General features: G+C 42.4%; 2 protein-coding genes across 2 annotated transcripts in view; one reads left to right on the top strand and one right to left on the bottom strand.

Annotated features, from left to right (window-relative positions):
* Positions 1-559: 559 nt before the first annotated feature.
* On the bottom strand, positions 560-17,009 carry LOC134583521 (cytochrome c oxidase assembly factor 8). Its single transcript, XM_063440457.1, has 5 exons — positions 16,845-17,009; positions 11,640-11,837; positions 4,990-5,053; positions 2,102-2,192; positions 560-921 (listed from the first exon to the last, which is right to left on the bottom strand). The coding sequence occupies exons 1-5, from the start codon at positions 16,935-16,937 to the stop codon at positions 816-818; spliced, it is 552 nt and encodes a 183-aa protein (XP_063296527.1). The 5' UTR covers positions 16,938-17,009; the 3' UTR covers positions 560-815.
* The window catches only part of BAG5 (BAG cochaperone 5), a 15,416-nt gene continuing 12,850 nt past the window's right edge, over positions 17,006-19,571 (top strand). The window contains exon 1 of the mRNA XM_063440455.1: positions 17,006-17,076. The gene's annotated coding sequence lies outside the window, so the exon portion shown is untranslated. The remainder of the gene's footprint in view (positions 17,077-19,571) is intronic.

Below are 19,571 nucleotides of genomic sequence, written 5' to 3'. Positions count from 1 at the left end.
GAATAGGTTAAGGAGGGACACTAGCCCCAATACATAAACTGATTTAGTCATCCCATTAATTACAATAAGGCATTGGTGCATACTCTTCAAATAGTCAGATTTGTGAGATCCTCCAAGCAAAAATAATTTGTACCACTCACTGTCTCCAGAATATGGAGAGATATCAAACCAATGATCGTGACTGGTGGTGTGCTGTTTACTGCTGCATAATCGACAAACCAGACTTGTTATCAACCCCAGGAAAATTCCTAGGGGGACTTTTAAATTTAGTCCAAAGGTATCTGACATCAACTGGTCTGTAGTGACTTCAGTCCTTTCCTTGATATGCACTTGGGTTGCAATTACCCAATGACCACATGAGAACAGCCATTTTACCCTGAATTGAGCAAAATACATTTTTACATTCTCAAGAGCCAATTAATAGTAAAAACAAAACAAAAATTGAGTCGACTCAAACTCAACCATTTGAGTGGAGGAAAGATCAGGATGTGTGACATTTAAATAAAACCCTAAGTGGGAATGAAACAATTAATAAATAATACCAGAAAACTACAGTGGTATGTCGACACAGATGTTAATTTTCATTTAGAAATCAACACAAAATTTAACAAGCCTCTAAGCTACTGCTGTCCTTTCACACTCAGCAAATGTCTTCTGCACAGATCCTTGAGTGAGAACCAGTTTGATGGAGCACGAGACAGCATGTAGTGAAAAGTACCAAGTAATTAATGTCACAGTCAATCAACTTTAGGTCCTCTGGGTTATTATTCCTGAGAAATATATTCTTTTTGGTTCATCCACAAAATCGCAGGTTGTTAAGGTTCAGTCTTTGTCTTTTTCCAACCGAGTTTCTCCCAAGCTCTCAGTAACGTCACTTTTGCCATGAGTAACGTAATTGTAAAATTCCGCTGATACCATTCTCTGTAATGTGTAGGGGAATAAGAAAGAAAAACAAAGTTACACGTTATAAGCATAGAAGAAACAGAATCCATTAAATTACCAGTTATTATTATACCGGTTTTATGTGGAGTATACCATTAGGAGAGAAAATAAAAACATACCTTTAAACAAAAGAATATGTGAGAATATCAGCATGCACACACATAGTTAAAGTGGCTTTGTCATCAAAAATAAACTTCCTCTAATCTGCTTCTACATAGTTCTCTCAGGAGCAGGGTTTAAAAAGGAAGGTTACCAATCAAATTTACTGTCAATTCCCAGTACAATCAATCCCACAGAATGACCACCTTGGGCAGAGGAGAACAAAAATGGCTGCGCCCAGGTACTGAGATTCAGCACAATAAGCAAAAAAATCAATATAAATAAAGGCAAGCAGCATTAACTCCACTCTAGTCACAATATGGCTATTTTTTGCCATTTGGTTTTATATAGCCCAAAATTCAGAGTTATGTGAATTATCCACAGTGTCATTGTCTCTCCTCTTGTCATATTGTGTGCTGGCTGTATGTAATGTGTGTGCATGTGTGGTGTGTGCTGGCTGTATGTAATGTATGTGCATGTGTGGTGTGTGCTGGCTGTATGTGATGTGTGTGGTGGTGCTGTGTTTAGCCTGGTGGTAAAGGGGGGATCCATGTTGGTTCTGTGTGGGAGCTTAAGGTCTACACCTTTGGCTAATACAGACCTGAGTAATGACTCCCTCAGAGTCTGTGCTTTCAGTGAGTCAGAATGCATGCTGGGAATCCGAGTGACTGCCCTCTGAATCACTAGAGAGCGTCGGACCGTAAGGGGGTGATTAATGTAGTCTGCACTCACCTGAGATGCAGACCTCATGCTCCCAGCTCTGGCAGCAATCCCACAGCCCTGCCACTTGCTGTTTGGCCAAAGCAATAACAAAAATCAAAAGCATGCACCAGGAGTCGCGCAATATATTTTTCATATCCTTGATCCGGTTACCTGTAAACATACACTCTGCTTTTACACGTAACATACAGTTTTTGTATTTGAACAAAGAAGCAAAATGTTAATATTTCTTTAAGGGAAGTGAACCTATGACATTCTCAGTAATGAAAAGGGGAATGTTATATGCCTAAAGCATTATATAGCTACCCACAAACAGGCCCATCTAGAGAACATATTTTACCTGTTATAACGTGTATGCTTTTCAAGGTTTTCGCTGAGGAAATCTCTGTAAAAAACTGCCATTTCTTCTGCATTCAATTTCCTTTTGTGTCCTGTGAAGGAGAGAGAGAGAGAGAGAGAGAGAGAGGGAAGGAGAGGAGGAGAGGGGGTGAGGGGGAGAGAGGGTGAGGGGGTGAGGGGGTAGAGGGGGAGAGGGGGTGAGGGGGTAGAGGGGGAGAGGGGGAGAGGGGGAGAGGGGGAGAGAGGGAGAGAGGGAGATTGGCTCAGAACTTCCCATTCTCAGCAAATATTAATCTATACAGTGATTAGGCAGCAGAAGTTAACAGGATTTACCCTCTACAGGAAAAGTGGTAACACTTACTGCTCTTCGGATGTGGACACAGTACTACACTATGTGAATCAGATTGCAAAGACGCTGACCATAGGTTAAAGACAAATATCACAAAGAATAATGTCAAGAATTTAAAACGTTACCTGCATGTACAGTGTGCTCTCACATGGAGGGATTAATAGGACATCAGCTGGTAGACGCAGAAAAATGGAGGAAGAGGCTTTAGTAATATCTCAAGATGGGGCCAGACTGCAGGCACCATAAAGACACAGAAAAGTGTCAAACTGTTTGTAAACACTTTGACTCTCATATGGGGAACAGCTCCAATGAACACCATAACCACTACAGAGCATTGTAGTGGTTATGGTGTCTAAACTAACCCTTTTAGTTGGTGGTTCCACACTAGTCCATGTGTCTCACATATGCCTCGTTTCCACTGAGCGGATCGGTTCGGGTTGGTACAGTTTGGAAGGTTTAGAATGGACCAGCTTATTCTGGTGAGCGTTTCCACTGCAAGTCAGACCTTCAGGGCCATGCAGGGTTTAGAAAAAATGCTCTTCCTGTCCACCAATCAATGGATTGTATAGTAGCTCTGCCCTAACCGAACCGTTCCATTTTCTATGGCCCTACATCTGAAGCAGGACCCTGAATGGATTGGTACGGTTCGCTTGTATGGACCACATTCATAATGGAAACACCCAAAATAGCGAACCATACCGAACTGAACCGAACCGATCCGCTCAGTGGAAACGAGGCAATACATGCAAGTATGGAGATACTGACAAACCTGGACTGTTGCTTGGTCATGAGGACTGGTTTGGGAATCACTGCTTTAAAGCATTGCCAAGGAAGCAGGCAGCAGAGTAGGGGGTCCTGGTGGAGGCTGCAGATTTACCTATTTAGATTACATTAGAAGAGTAGACAGAGAAGGACATTAGCTGTAAATTGCAGCCCCTATTAATATCAGCCCAATGCCCGAGATCCAATAGGCTAACACTATGGTGCAGTGTAATTTTCCCTACAGACATAAGTACTGACCCAAGGGCCTCCATTTCTCATTTTTCTATCAACATTTTTATTTGTGAGTTTGGAAAAAGTCAAAAAAACATTTAGAGAAAAAGAGGAAACATAACGTTACGTACAAAGCTAACCACATGGCACATATTCTCTATCGTAAAGCTATGGCAGTGGTCTAGATAGCAGTGTTGTTTCCCTCTATAAATTAATTCATGTGCGCTCAGCTATCATGTGATACACTTGTCAGAAAGCTAGTACCTACCAGGGCCGGACTGGGGATACAGGGTAAAAAAGGTGAGCAAAAACACTTTTTTTAAACACACATACACACCATGACACAGACAGACCCACACACACACACCATGACACAGACAGACAGACACACACACCATGACACAGACAGACAGACACACACACACCATGACAGACAGACACACACACACCATGACAGACAGACACACACACACACCATGACAGACAGACACACACACACACACACCATGACAGACAGACACACACACACACACACCATGACAGACAGACACACCATGACAGACACACCATGACAGACAGACACACACACCATGACACAGACAGACACACACACACCATACAGACAGACACACCCCATGACGGACAGACAGACACACAAACACACCATGACAGACAGACACCAGGACACAGTCAGATATACACACACCATAACAGACAGACAGACAGACACACACACCATACAGACAGACACATCATGACACAGACAGACACCATGACACAGACAGACAGACACATCATGACACAGACAGACACACCATGACACAGACAGACACACACACACACCATGACACAGACAGACAGACCATAAAAGACAGACAGACACACCATAACACACATTACTACTACCTGCCAGGGGGTCGTGCAGTGCAGACGGCTGTCTGTGCTGGCGGCCACTGGGGGACTTGTGCTGGCTCTGCTCTCCCGCCCGCGCATGCTGCTGCATGAGACCGCGGCCGGAATATGACGTCATATTCTGGCTGCGGTCTCATTAAGCTGCGCACTGGGGAGCAGAGACAGAACTGCTCCCCCAGCGGCCGCCAGCAGACCCAGGTGTCTGCCCGGCCCCAGGTGCCGACGGCCCACCGGAAATTTCCCGGTATCCTGGTGGGCCAGTCCAGCCCTGATCATAGAGTATTCATTTAGTGTGTACTTAGTGTGCTCTCCTCAGCTACACCATGGGTATGGAGGGCCAGGACTCCAGGAAATATTCAGGGTTGGAAATGGCATTCCACCTGTTAAGAGTGCACCCTACCACGAGAGCTTCCAGTAAAGAAGCATTTAATAGTGTAACTGAACCAGCCTTAAACTCACAGGATCACTGAACATTTCCTTGGCCAGGAGTCAGAGCTCACAGCAGTTTTGCAATCCATTAAACAGAGCCAGATAGTTTCTGATTGATATATATATATATGTTTCTGTGAGAGACATACACAAACACACACACCTCTCTCTAACCTATGGTGGATTCAGCTACAGTTATATCTTACCCTCTTCATCTCTTTCATCTAGTCCCAAAGCTTTAAATCTTGCTGTAATAAAGTCTTCTTTTTCCTGGAAAATAAAATTGCCAATAAGTAAGAAAAGTAAAGAAAAAAAAAATGAGACAAACTGCGTTCAACCTTTGTCCTAACACAAACATCATGTTGTTCCTTTAAAAGAAAAGGTGGATGTCGACTTTTGGGTGGTCATACCACCCAAGCAGAAATACTTGAGTGGTGTCTACTGCTCTATCAAACGTGAGTAAACTACCGTGCATTTTTCTGTTTATTGTTTTTAACACAGTGGACACTATTGTTTGCGTTTGTATTTTATTTTATATATTCATCTGTATGCTGTGAGACTGACCTCAAGAGCTAGATATCCATCAGTGAGGATTGCACCTCTGTATGCGGTTTTACCCAGAGCTGGTCTATAGCTCTATTAAATGTGAGTGCTAGCCCAATCTCTCCGTTGTGTGTCTTCCACCTAGCACCAGACAATCTACATGATTACTGGTTATTTTCTGTTGTATTACATATATCTACAAACATCCTGAAGTCCAGACGGTTACCGACTAAGAATATCTCAAGCATACTTTGGACTTTTTAGACTTAATATTTGGCGCGACTTGTATTGTGTTTAGTATGTTTCTATTTTTCTTCTTTGTAAGTACACCCAGTGTTTGCAGCCTTTGCTTTGAGTTGATACTTTTAGCGCTTATCCTATCTTGTATATGTAGAATTAATGAATACAAGCAAGCAAGCTCTTGATTACCTGCTCCGATTTTGCACAGGTAAGCAGTACTTTTGAGCAAAAAGAATTTAAAAGTGGATATACGACACGTGACATTTTTGCACAAAATAGCGCAATTATGCACGCCAACAAAATGGAACAACACACCGGTGTTGATCAATTGTTAATGTTAACTTGTTGTTTTTTGCATATATTTTAATGAACCATCTAAATAATGCATTAAAAAAATTGATCAATGTCAGCCTGGCACGGCATCTGTTTTAATGGACCAATCTGGGCACCATAACAGCTTGATCACAATGAAATTGTTATGGTGCAAGGAGGCCCTGGAGCCACTTTACCATAAAAGGGTTAGACCATTAGTGAAAAGTTTAACCACAAACTTTGGAAGACGGTACCCTATCGCTCTGCCCAGCTACTTCCTTTCTTGGCTTCAAGCAGGAAGACTCAGACCAGGCGCCACTGACAGAATGAAAGTGTCAGATGATCAGTAGCTTCCTATTTAGTAAGCTTTACAAAGAAAAGGGCTTTTTTTTAGGACATAGTTTATAATGTTAAAGAAACACTATAGGGTTAGGAACACAAACATGTGCCCCCCCCCCTGCCCTCCTAAATATATATATATAAAAAAAAAAACACCTTACCTTATTTCCACAGGCAGACCCGTGTGGTTCTGGCTCAGCCCCCGATCCGCCTCTTTGGCTAACATCGTCAGAAGTGATGATCTCAGCCAATCGCAATACTTTACCAATACTCAGCCAAGGAGGTAAGCAGGGAGCAGAGCCAACCGCCACCCTGGCCAATCAGCATCTCCTCATAGAGATGCATTGAATCACTGCATCTCTTTGGGTAAAGTTCAGTGTCTTCATGCTGAGCGTGGAGGCGCTGAATGCCAGTGCTGAACACTGCACACTTTGCAGCACTAACCCAGGAAGCACCTCTAGTGGGCGTCTGAAGAGTAGCCACTAGAGGTGTTCCTAGGCTGCAATGTTAACACTGTCTTTCTCTGAAAAGGCTGTGTTTACAACAAAAAGCCTGCAGGGATATGGCATAGACACCAGAACAACTACATTAAGCTGTAGTTGCTCTGGTGACTATAGTGTCCCTTTAATTCTAAATATATAACTATATATGGAAACCATTGCATCATATTATACAATATACAAAGCATATGCTACAAAACAATAGGTTTGAATAACAGGCCCAAAGAGAAGCCAACAAAATGCATCAGTCCATTTTCTCCATGTCATTACTTTGGTCACCGCTGCCCGTCATATTCATAACGTACCGATCAAAAAGTTTCCAACAATGATTACTATATTGAGTTGTTCTCACACATGAGAATTTCCATCTGGCACGAGACAATGATAGTGCCAAACCTCCTTTATGTGACACTATTGCATTGTGTAGGACATTCCTGGTGACTTATATCGTGATCTCTGGATAAATTATTAGATTTCTGATTTCCATTGGCCCTGTCTGGCTGTCTATTTCACCTCCCGGAACCCTGGCCTAGCTAGATTTATGGACTGAAGTTGCCTGTTTACATGCTTTTCCATTGCAGGGACACTATAGGCATCCAGACAACTTCATCTCAAGTGCCACATCCCTAAATAAACACTGAAATTAGGATGTGCTGACCTGTCAAACTGCGGGTTAAACATTATAAGACGATCCTTGATCAGTGTAGCAGCCAGCACAGCGCTTTGGAAGCATCCAACATGTAAAGACTACCAACTCTTCATTGTAAACCTTCTTATTCTTAATATTATATTAAAAGTAGTCCAAAAGAAGGATATATGAAATATTGCATGCTCTAGTATCAAAAATATTTTCATTGCAGTGTTTAAATGCCTCTAGTGGCTCCCACTCAGACGACCACTAGAGGTGAAAAACAATGCTCAGAGAGACCATCTGACTGGCGCAGTGTGGTGTTTGCCGCACATGTGGTCTAACCTTCCATCCTATGAGAAAGCATTGGGTTGGCAGAGACCAATCTCGATGATCTCATGGAGGCAAGACATATTTACACACAAACACACACTGAATCCACTACCTACACTCAGGGCCGGTGCAAGGATTTTTGGGTACACAGGCAAAGATTATTTTGGCACCCCCCCCGCCCCCGTCCCCCCCCCAAAAAAGCATCTTCACCTATGTGCCTCTTAACCCCCCCTTTTGAATGTCTTACCCCCTTTAGTGTATTTTATGCCCTATTGTTCCCCATTGTGTGGTGTGTCTTACTCCTCCCAGCCTATTTGTGTATTTTACTCTTTCCAGCTCATTTATGTGTTTCTGTTTCACCCCCAGCCCATCTGTCTCCCCTTAGCCTCTCTGTGTCTCTTTTTCCTCTTCTCCAACCCCTCTGTGTCTTTCACCCCCAGTCCCTTTGTTTTTCCACCCCCCAGGCCCTTCTCTGTGTCTCTTACATCTCCAGCCCCATCTGTGTTTCTTTCTACCCCCTCACATCCCTCTGTGTGTCTTTCTCCCCACTCAGGCCCCCCTGTGTGCCACTCTCCCCTCCATGTCCCTTAGTGTTCCCCTCCCCTCCATATCTCTTACTGGTGCTCTCCCGTCCCTGTGCCTTAGTGGTCCCCTCCCTGTCCCTTAGTGTTCCTATCACCTCCATGTCCCTTAGTGGTCCTCTCCAGAATGTACGTTAAAGGAAGGTTAAGCATTAGAGCTCTTTTTACATGTAGTGTTTAGGAAGGCTTTGCAAGTCACAAGTGGGGAGGTGTGACTAGGGCTGTTTGGAGAACTCTAAAGACACCACTGGTGGTTTGTCCCTAAATATGCCTGTATTTGTGATAATATGAGCTTTTAACTTTTAAAAAATAAACGATTAAGAACGAGAACACTATCTGGTTATTCTCTCTCTATTAAGTAACCACCTTAGGGAATGCAGCACCTATTGAAATTAAATTTAGGGCTATCCTTGAGTTTGACATATTCAGATTTGTTTTTTAATAAACTAATTTTGGATGCTTATTATTGTTATTTCTAAAATAATTGCACTTAATTCAGGGTTTTTGGAATCCAAGTGAGTATTTATTTGCTTCTAGCCTTCCTTTTTAATTTTGGGTGTTTTTAACCATTTCTTTTATATTGTAATTGTGATTGCGTGGACTTTGTTACTGTATCATTAATGGCCGGTAACATACCATACCTTTGCAAAACTATTATTTGATAGTACATAGTGTATAGAACACCTGTTAACCAGCTCACAGAGCTATTAATACATATAATATAATCCATAGAACTAGCACATTTTGAGAACCATACCTGACATTCTGCCATGCTGCATGATGACTGCATTGGAATTAAGCGGCATTTGGTGAATATGGCCACTGGAAATGACTTAGTGGACTACTGGGCTGTCTGAACTTACATCCACTTTCACTAGACTACAAGGACACAAATCAAAGATTTAATAAGACACCTAACATTCTTATATGTCCATCACTGTCATTATATTACCATACAAGGTGTTCTTGTAGGTAATCAGTGTATAAAGTAAGCAAAAATGTCAGCATAAACCATGCTTTTCTAAGTAGCATTGCATACAGCAGTGACCAATGATTTTTCCAGTTGGCTAGAATGTTAGTGTAACACTGAATATTACTTACTATGCAGGTTGTTCTGTCTCCCTTCCTGTACCTCCCTGTATCTGCAGCAAACTACGCGGGTGGGCTCCATTGCACGGGCGCCGCCATGTTGGAGCCTGCATCAGACCGCAGGGGACTCTGGGGGAGGTGAAAGTCGCGCCCTCCCTCTGACATCATCAGGAGAGGGCGGCACAGACTTCACCTCCGTGTGTAGTAAGGGAGGGAGCCGGGAGAGCAAGGGCAAGGTAGGCTGTAGAAAAATCTGAATCCCTGGCTGATGGCTGGGGATTCGGATTTTGCGCCCCCCCCCTGCTTGGGCGCCCTAAGGCAGCCGCCTGGGCCGCCTTATGGACGCAACGGCCCTGCCCACACTGCATCCACTACACACACACACACACACACTGAATCCACTACCCACACTGCATCAACTACACACACACACACACACACACGCTAAATCCACTACCCACACTGCATTCACTACACAAACACACTGCATCCACTACCCACACTGCGTTCACTACACAAACAAGCACACTGCATCCACTACACAAACAAGCACACTGCATTTACTAATAAAATACTCTCACTGCATCCACTACACACACAGAAATATTCCTGAAAACATGAAAAAAATCTGACTGGCATGTATATTTTGTGCATTTACCACTTACTAAAAAAAAAAGATTTGCAAAAAAAATAAAAAAAAATTATGGTAAATGTACAGAATATCGGTAAGTTATCGGCCTGAAAGTTCACTGATTATCAGCTCTATAAAATCAATATCGGTTGATCCCTAGTATGGAGACTGGCACTACGAGGGATAAAAGGCAAGTAAAGAGCCTTTTTTACTCCCTACAGGAACCTAAATGGCAATCAGGGCACTACAGTGTTAGTGATTAACATTTGTATTCTTAATGCTATAGTGTTCCTTTAAATGTAGCCATCCTAAGGACCCGAGCTAATCCTTTCTGTTCTTGCCTTGCTTTTCTATCCTATCCAGATTCTGTTTCCTGGGTCAGTGCTACACAATGTGCCTCATAGAGTTGACAATACATTGACAGTGTTTTGCTGCTTGTCTGAATTAGCCTCCCAATACTTTACTATGGAAAAGCACTGGATTGGCTGAGATAATCAGAATGGATGATCTCAGCCAAGGAGGTGGAGCATGGGATGAGCCATCAGCAACCAGACCTGCATGGTGGTGGATTTTATTTAAGAATGAGGAACACTGCCAAGTGTTTGAAATGCAGGAGCGAAGGAGCAGACCTGTATCTTTGTTTTTGGGAGTGTGTGGAGATTCAGGCATTATGGAAGAGAGTAACTAATTATAAAACTATGTTATTGGGTAGACTGTTCCATGTCCAGCCATTACTAGCAACATTTGGGGTGGTGCCTGAGGAGTCTGACCATATTTCTAAATTGTTCCATCATTGGATCCTTCCCTCCCCCCTTCTCCGTTGTCACTGCTTTACAACCATATCTAATTTTTCTTTAAAAGGGACACTACAGTCACCAGAACAACTATAGCTTATTGTATTTGTTCTGGTGAGTATATTCATTCCCTTCTGGCTTTTTGCAATAAACACAGTGTTTTCAGAGAGTGGCCACTCCTTATATGGCTACTAGAGGTGCTTCCTGGGGCAGTGCTGCACCGTGTGACTGACATTCAGTGTCTCCACCCTCTGCATGGAGACACAGAATTTTCCTCAGAGAGATGCATTGATTTAATGCATCTTTATGAAGAGATGCTGATTGGCCAGGGCTGTGTTTGGCTTGTGCTTGCTCTGCCACTGATCTGCCTCTTTGTCAGTCTCAGCCAATCCAATGCATTCCTAAATGAAAGCATTGTGATTGACGGAGAGAATCTCTTCTGATGATGTAAGCCAAGCAGGCAGATCAGGGGCAGAGCCAGCATCAGCAGACTGGAGTAAAGGTTAAGATTTTCTATATTTAAGGGGAGCAAGTGGGGGCCAGGGTCAAGATGGTTTTTTTACCATAAACCCCAGAAATAAATGTTGTGCAAGATATACAAGTAAGTCTCTATATTCATACACGGTCTAGTTGGTTTATTGTGATGTACTTTGTACACCTGTCTTACTCTTCATTGGACTACGATAAATGAAAGAGTTTAAAGCTACATAAATGTATTCAAACAGTTTTTACAAGAAGGAAAAGCTTTTTTCACATCAAATTTAACGTATGCAAAATATTATCAAATTTTCTACAAAGAGCATTGTTTTGCAACCTAAAAACACGATGAAACTAATTGAAGACTATTTAAAGTGGAAAGTGGTTACCTTAAGAAATGTCAGGTTCTGCGTAGCCCAGAATCTTTGGTTCCAATCTTGCGTTTCCTCACGCAATTCCCTGAGTTTTCTTTCTGGCTCAGATTCATTCTTTGGAACAAAAAATTTGATGGGTCTAAGATTTGAAAGCCTGTCAGGAGGACCAATCCAGTCATATTTAGAGTCGGGGGGAGGAGAGAAGCTCACTGCCTAAAATAGGACGAAGGAGATATAAAAATTAGTTTAAGAAATCAATTTATTTAATACTTTTCAATATTACAAATTTCGCAGTGCTATGGGATGTAGCTATTTATATCAGGAGTCATAAAATAAAATAAAATGTATTTGTGTTTCGATTCTTACTCCACTGATTAGCAATCAGATTCACGGAATCTCCATAACTTTGTGTCAATGAATGATGCATCAAACTAAACAAAAAAATATACAGTTACTGTCCAGACTTTGACTACTCCAGGACATAGCCCCTTACTTACACTTGACTACCTATACCAATAAATATTTGTTTCTTAAATTTTATGCTGTTTTCTACAAATCTAGTGCATTATGATATGTGTATGTATATACATGCACACCATGTGCAGCTTAATATTTGCCAAGACCCCCAATGTTGGCATCCTTGCTTGGCGTGCGGTGGTACACAGTTGAAGTTAACCCCTTAAGGACCAAACTTCTGGAATAAAAGAGAATCAGTCCTTAAGGGGTTAAAGGTAGTTTGTGTATTCACGAGAGTACAGCACGGAGGTCTGTAGAGAAGGGGTGTCCAAAAGGTAGATCCCCTGATGCTGTAGAATGACAACTCCCATGATACTTACATGCCTTTAAAAAGACAAAGCATCATAGAAGAAGGATTTGGGAATTGCTATAGAACAGTGGTTCCCAAACCAGTCCTCAAGTACCCCCTAACAGTCCAGGATTTAGGGATTACTCAATTGTGTCTAAGGTGTTTTTGGAAAAAAAAAAAAAAAAACACTTTAGACACAACAGGGTAATCCGTAAATCTTGGACTGGTAGGGGGTACTTGAGGACTGGTTTGGGAACCACTGCTATAGAAAACAAACTAGGCAACAATATGCAATGTCAATCAGCAGTTGGAAAGGCCAGTAAGGTTTAGTCATGTATAAATAGGGGCATTCATTCTCGGGTTGAAAATATAATTTTGCCTCTTTATAAAGCACTGGTAAGACCATACCTTGAATATGCTGTGCAATTTAGGTCATCTATATTATGACACTAGAAAAAGTGCAGAGGAGGACTACAAAACTGACAAAAGGAATGGAGCATTTTAGTTATGAAGAAAGGTTAACAAACTTAACCCCTTCAGGACCGGCCTGTTTTTGCGATGTTTGTACGTTAAGGACCAGAGCAGTTTTAACACTTTTGTGGTGTTTGTGTTTAGCTGTAATTTTCCGCTCTCTCATTTACGGTTCCCATACAAGTTATATATTGTTTTTTTCACGACAAGAAGGGCTTTCTTTACATACCAGTATTTATATTATGTCATATATTGTATTTAAAAAAAATAATAAAATATGGTGAAAAATAAAAAAAAAAACATGTTTTTGGACTTTTACTTGAAAAATCTTTTACTTATCTACAAAAGCTAATGAAAAAAACTGCTAAATAGATTCAAAATTTTGTCCCGAGTTTAAAAACACCCAGTGTTTACATGCTTTATTGCTTTTTTTTGCAAGTTATAGGCCTATAAATACAAGTAGGAAATTGCTGTTTCAATATATATATATATTTTAAATGTATCAATAGTGACATTGTTACACCGTTATCTGTCATAAATCCCCGAAACACACCTAACATGTACATATTTTTTAAAGTAGACAACCCAGGGTATTTAAAATGGGGTATGTCCAGTCTTTTTTAGTAGCCACCTAGTCACAAACACTGGCCAAAGTTAGCATTTATATTTGTTTGTGTGTTAAAAATGCAAAAAACGCTAACTTTGGCCGGTGTTTGTGACTAAGTGGCTACTAAAAAAGGCTGAACATACCCCATTTGCAATACCTTGGGTTGTCTTCTTTTGCAAATGGTATGCCATCATGGGGCTAATTCTCATTCCTTGGCTACCATACGCTCTCAAAGGCAACCTAACCAATCTGACAAATTTCAATAAAAAAAAAAAAAAGTAAAATCAAGCCTTATATTTGACCCTGTAACTTTCACAAACACTATAAAACCTCTACATGTGGGGTACTGTTATACTCAGGAGACTTCGCTGAACACAAATATCAGTGTATCAGAACAGTAAAATATATCACAGCAATAATATCCTCAGTGAAAGAGCTGTTTGTGTGTGAAAAATGCAAAAAACTTCACTTTCACTGACAATATCATCGCTGTGATATGTTTTACTGTTTTGAAACACTAATATTTGTGTTCAGCGAAGTCTCCCGAGTAAAACAGTACCCCCATGTACAGGATTTAGGGTGTCATAGAAAGTTACAGGGTTAAGCACAGTGCTAGCAAATTAAATTATCTGGACTTTTGGCCTGGGTTGGCAGGCAGGTCCCTCAAATTGCAATCATTAAAATTACTTAATTAGGTAAAAATATTACATAAATATGCACGTAGAATTTTAATATATATACATATTTATATATTTGACGTCTACGTGTATATTTATGAAATTATTAATGTAATTTTGTATGTGGACATATGTATATTTCGTATTATTTTTATTTATTTATTTTTACATAGATATATATATCATTACATTCTAAGTGTATTTTGATATAAATATATATATATCAATATCAAAATACTGTTAGAATAAAATTGAATATATATATATAATTTTTTTTAAATTATTAAAAATTATTTTTATTTTTTGTTATGTATTTTTATTAACATATTATTTGTATTTTATAATAATATATATATACCATATATAGTTATTATATATATTGTATATATTCGTGTGTAATTTAAATATAAGTGTATTTTTATATTAATATACGTATATATAAATATAAAAATACACTTAGTGTGACATTATATATATTATATATATATACATATATTATATATAGGTATATATAGATATAATACATGTATATATATCATATATATATATACACATATTATTATTTTTTTTACACTGATTTCTTTTTTTTTTACACTTTATTTTATGATTTTTTACTTGCAGGGAGACTGCCTGTCAGCACAGACAGTCCCCCTGCAGGCAGATACAAAGACCCCTATTGCGGTCATGTGATCGAGTGATCACATGGCCGTGGGGTCCTGATCTGCCGAGGGGGGACTGCCCGGGCAGACAGGCAGTCCCCCTGGACCGGGAGGAGAGCTGATCGCCGCCGTGGGACCGACGGCGATCAGGTAAGTTGCCCAAAACCGTTATGACGGTTCAGGACCGTCAGCGGTCCAAACGCACGTTTTACCGCTGACGGTCCTGAACCGTCAGCGGTCCTTAAGGGGTTAAACCTCTTTAGTTTCGAAAATGGCGCCTCAGAGGAGATATGATAGCATTATACAAATATATTTGGGGCCAATACAAACCATTGTATAGAAATCTGTTCATAAACAGGGCTATACATAGGACACGAAGTCACGCATTTAGACTGGAATTAAAGAGATTTAGTCTAATGCAAATGAAAGGGGTTTTTCTTTTACAGTAAGAACAATAAGGATGTGGAATTGTCTGCCTGAAAAAGTGGTTTTATCAGAGTCTATAGAGATGGTTAAACAGCAATTGGATAAATACTTGTAAACACGTAATATACAGGGATATAATTTTTAATTTGTAGGGTAATGGCTTCAAGATTCAAGGAGATATCCGATTGCCATTCTTGGGTCAAAAGTTTTTTTTTTCCTAGCTTGTTGCAAAACTGGATGTGCCTCAAACTGTTTTTTTTTTTTTAATTACTTAAAAGGGACACTAAAGTCACCTGAACCACTATAGCTTAATGTAGTTGTTCTGATGTGTATAGTATGTCCCTGCAGGCATTTGAATGTAAACACTGTCTTTTCAGAGAAAAGGCAGTGTTTACATTGCTGCCTAAGGACACCTCTAGTGGTTAATAAACTGTCTACCAGGCAGCCACTAGAGGGACTTCCAGGTCGCCAGGTGACTTTTTGTCACCTAATTATGATTTTATTATTTATATAGCGCCATCAGATTCCGTAGAGCTCTACAATTGATGTGCTATGCATAAGGACATCCAGCCTCTCCCAAAACCCCATAGTAAAAAAAATTGTATCTAATGCTTTCTTATAAAGGAAATCCTAATGCAAGTGCTGCGCATGGGCCTTACGTCCCCGTCCCCCCTACCGCTGGAATCAGGTAAGTGAAAAAAAAAAGGGTTTTTAACCCCTTATGCACTGAGGTGGAGGAAGAGGGGGACATGAGAAACAACTTTCTTTTCCTGGCACTATAATTTCCCTTTAATTTTGAGTTTTCTCTAAGAATCACAGGCTTTTGCTTTGACAGCTTAGAGATTGCAACCATGTAACGTCATAAAAGTTCTGATTTTTCCTTACAATAAATACTTTTATAAAGCGAGAAGGAAGGATATTCTATGGTAACCCCTAAAGGCACCACAACCTGCTGAAGTGCTTTAAGGGGTGCAGAGTGTTCTTTTCAGGCTAAACTAGTCCAGCTGGAGGGCTGGGACTATGGTGAAGCTGGAGACTATGGTGAAGCTGGAGAATTTATCCAGCTCATCATAATAATAATAATAATAATAATAATAATAATAATAATAATAGAATGAATGAGATAAATAGTCACTAAGGGGAGATATTCACTTTGAGTTTACCTGCAGTCCCCACTTTATTGAATAACCCTGTAAATAGTTAGAGCAATAGGACTAGGCTTGGGATTCGCTGCAGTTCTCTGTTTAGTTCAGGGGTCCTCAAACTCCGGCCCCCCAGATGTTGCTGAACTACAACTCCCATGATTCTTTGGCTATCTGTGTCATTTAAAGAATCATGAGAGTTGTAGTTCAGCAACATCTGGGGGCCGGAGTTTGAGGAGCCCTGGTTTAGTGCATAGCCAGCGCCGAGAGGGTTATTTAAAGTAAAGAATGAGGTGAATGTTTTTTGTTTAAGGCCAGAGTAATCGAGCTGCGAGCGGAGTTGGATTTCTCCAGTTCGGTTACTCTGGCCTTGCATGTGAAGTGCTCCGAGCTCCCAGTTTAGTGGATAGCGCTGTAATGTCTGTGGTGTCACCTTGGCCGGTGCCGGTCCGGTGGGCTCGCTGTGACGGTACCGGCGGAGGGGGGTCCAGACCCGCAGGGCCCGGGGGCCGGTGAGCGCCGCCATCTTGTTCCGGAAGGCGGTCAGGATATCGCTTTACGGTAGAACGTCGTGCGTTGCCATGGCAGCCGTGCGCCAGGCGGAGTGCGTAGAGCTCTCAGGGCCCATCCATTCCGTGCCCTGCTCGTGGCCCCCGGGGGCCAAGGTAAGACAGCATGGGAGGGAGGCTGGTGTCATCCCATAAACTAGACAGCAGATATAGAGAGACAGCCTGTGAGACATCTCAACTACACTCACACAGCTACCCAATAAAGAGACAGCTACCCAGAGACCTGAGAGAGACAGCTACCCAGAGAGAGAGAAACAGCTACCCAATAAAGAGACAGCTACCCAGAGAGAGAAACAGCTACCCAATAAAGAGACAGCTACCCAGAGAGAGAGAGACAGCTACCCAATAAAGAGACAGCTACCCAATAAAGAGACAGCTACCCAGAGAGAGAGACAGCTACCCAATAAAGAGACAGCTACCCAGAGAGAGAGAGAGAGAAACAGCTACCCAATAAAGAGACAGCTACCCAGTGACCTGAGAGAGACAGGTACCCAGTGACCCGAGTCATACCTCCAGTGAGAGAGACAGCTACCCAGTAATCTATGACAGCTACCCAGTGACCTGAGACATACCTCCAGTGAGAGAGACAGCTACCTAGTGACATGAGACATACCTCCAGTGAGAGAGACAGCTACCCAGTGATCTGAGACATACTTCCAGTGAGACAGCTACCCAGTGATCAGAGACAGCTACCCAGTGACCTGAGACATACTTCCAGTGAGAGAGACAGCTACCCAGTGACCTGAGACATACCTCCAGAGAGAGAGACAGCTACCCAGTGACCTGAGACATACCTCCAGAGAGAGAGACAGCTACCCAGTGACCTGAGACATACCTCCAGAGAGTGAGAGAGACAGCTACCCAGTGACCTGAGACATACCTCCAGAGAGTGAGAGAGACAGCTACCCAGTGACCTGAGACATACCTCTAGAGAGTGAGAGAGACCGCTACCCAGTAACCTGAGACATACCTCCAGAGAGAGAGACAGCTACCCAGTAACCTGAGACATACCTCCAGAGAGAGAGACAGCTACCCAGTGACCTGAGACATACCTTCAGAGAGAGACAGCTACCCAGTGACCTGAGACATACCTCCAGAGAGAGAGACAGCTACCCAGTGACTTGAGACATACCTCCAGAGAGAGAGACAGCTACCCAGTGACCTGAGACATACCTCCAGTGACCTGAGACATACCTCCAGTGACCTGAGACATACCTCCAGTGACCTGAGACATACCTCCAGTGACCTGAGACATACCTCCAGTGACCTGAGACATACCTCCAGTGACCTGAGACATACCTCCAGTGACCTGAGACATACCTCCAGTGACCTGAGACATACCTCCAGTGACCTGAGACATACCTCCAGTGACCTGAGACATACCTCCAGTGACCTGAGACAGCTACCCAGTGACCTTAGACATACCTCCAGTGACCTGAGACAGCTACCCAGTGACCTTAGACATACCTCCAGTGACAGAGACAGCTACCCAGTGACCTTAGACATACCTCCAGTGAGAGAGACAGCTACCCAGTGACCTTAGACATACCTCCAGTGAGAGAGACAGCTACCCAGTGACCTGAGACATACCTCCAGAGAGTGAGAGAGACAGCTACCCATTAACCTGAGACATACCTCCAGAGAGTGAGCGAGACAGCTACCCATTAACCTGAGACATACCTCCAGAGAGTGAGAGAGACAGCTACCCAGTGACCTGAGACATACCTCCAGAGAGTGAGAGAGACAGCTACCCAGTGACCTGAGACATACCTCCAGAGAGTGAGAGAGACAGCTACCCAGTGACCTGAGACATACCTCCAGAGAGAGAGACAGCTACCCAGTGACCTGAGACATACCTCCAGAGAGAGAGACAGCTACCCAGTGACCTGAGACATACCTCCAGAGAGTGAGAGAGACAGCTACCCAGTGACCTGAGACATACCTCCAGAGAGAGAGACAGCTACCCAGTGACCTGAGACATACCTCCAGAGAGAGAGACAGCTACCCAGTGACCTGAGACATACCTCCAGAGAGAGACAGCTACCCAGTGACCTGAGACATACCTCCAGAGAGAGAGACAGCTACCCAGTGACCTGAGACATACCTCCAGAGAGAGAGACAGCTACCCAGTGACCTGAGACATACCTCCAGAGAGAGAGACAGCTACCCAGTGACCTGAGACATCTACCCAGTGACCTGAGACATCTACCCAGTGACCTGAGACATCTACCCAGTGACCTGAGACATCTACCCAGTGACCTGAGACATACCTCCAGTGAGAGAGAGAGACATCTACCCAGTGACCTGAGACATCTACCCAGTGACCTGAGACATCTACCCAGTGACCTGAGACATCTACCCAGTGACCTGAGACATACCTCCAGTGAGAGAGAGAGACAGCTACCCAGTGACCTGAGACATACCTCCAGAGAGAGAGACAGCTACCCAGTGACCTGAGACATACCTCCAGAGAGAGAGACAGCTACCCAGTGACCTGAGACATACCTCCAGAGAGTGAGAGAGACAGCTACCCAGTGACCTGAGACATACCTCCAGAGAGTGAGAGAGACAGCTACCCAGTGACCTGAGAC

Source organism: Pelobates fuscus, chromosome 13 (genome assembly GCF_036172605.1).
Source record: "Pelobates fuscus isolate aPelFus1 chromosome 13, aPelFus1.pri, whole genome shotgun sequence".
NCBI lineage: Eukaryota > Metazoa > Chordata > Amphibia > Anura > Pelobatidae > Pelobates > Pelobates fuscus.
Note: the sequence above shows the minus strand (reverse complement) of the source record. Positions and strands in the feature narration are given on the sequence as shown.

Excerpts from the sequence above, each read along its gene's own strand:
- LOC134583521 (XM_063440457.1), bottom strand. The coding sequence starts at position 16,937 with ATGGCGGCGCTCACCGGCCCCCGGGCCCTGCGGGTCTGGACCCCCCTC. Across the intron at positions 2,193-4,989 it reads AGATGAAAGAGATGAAGAGG|GACACAAAAGGAAATTGAAT; the intron begins GTAAGATATAAC and ends TCTCCTTCACAG. Across the intron at positions 922-2,101 it reads AAGCATACACGTTATAACAG|AGAATGGTATCAGCGGAATT; the intron begins GTAAAATATGTT and ends TACACATTACAG.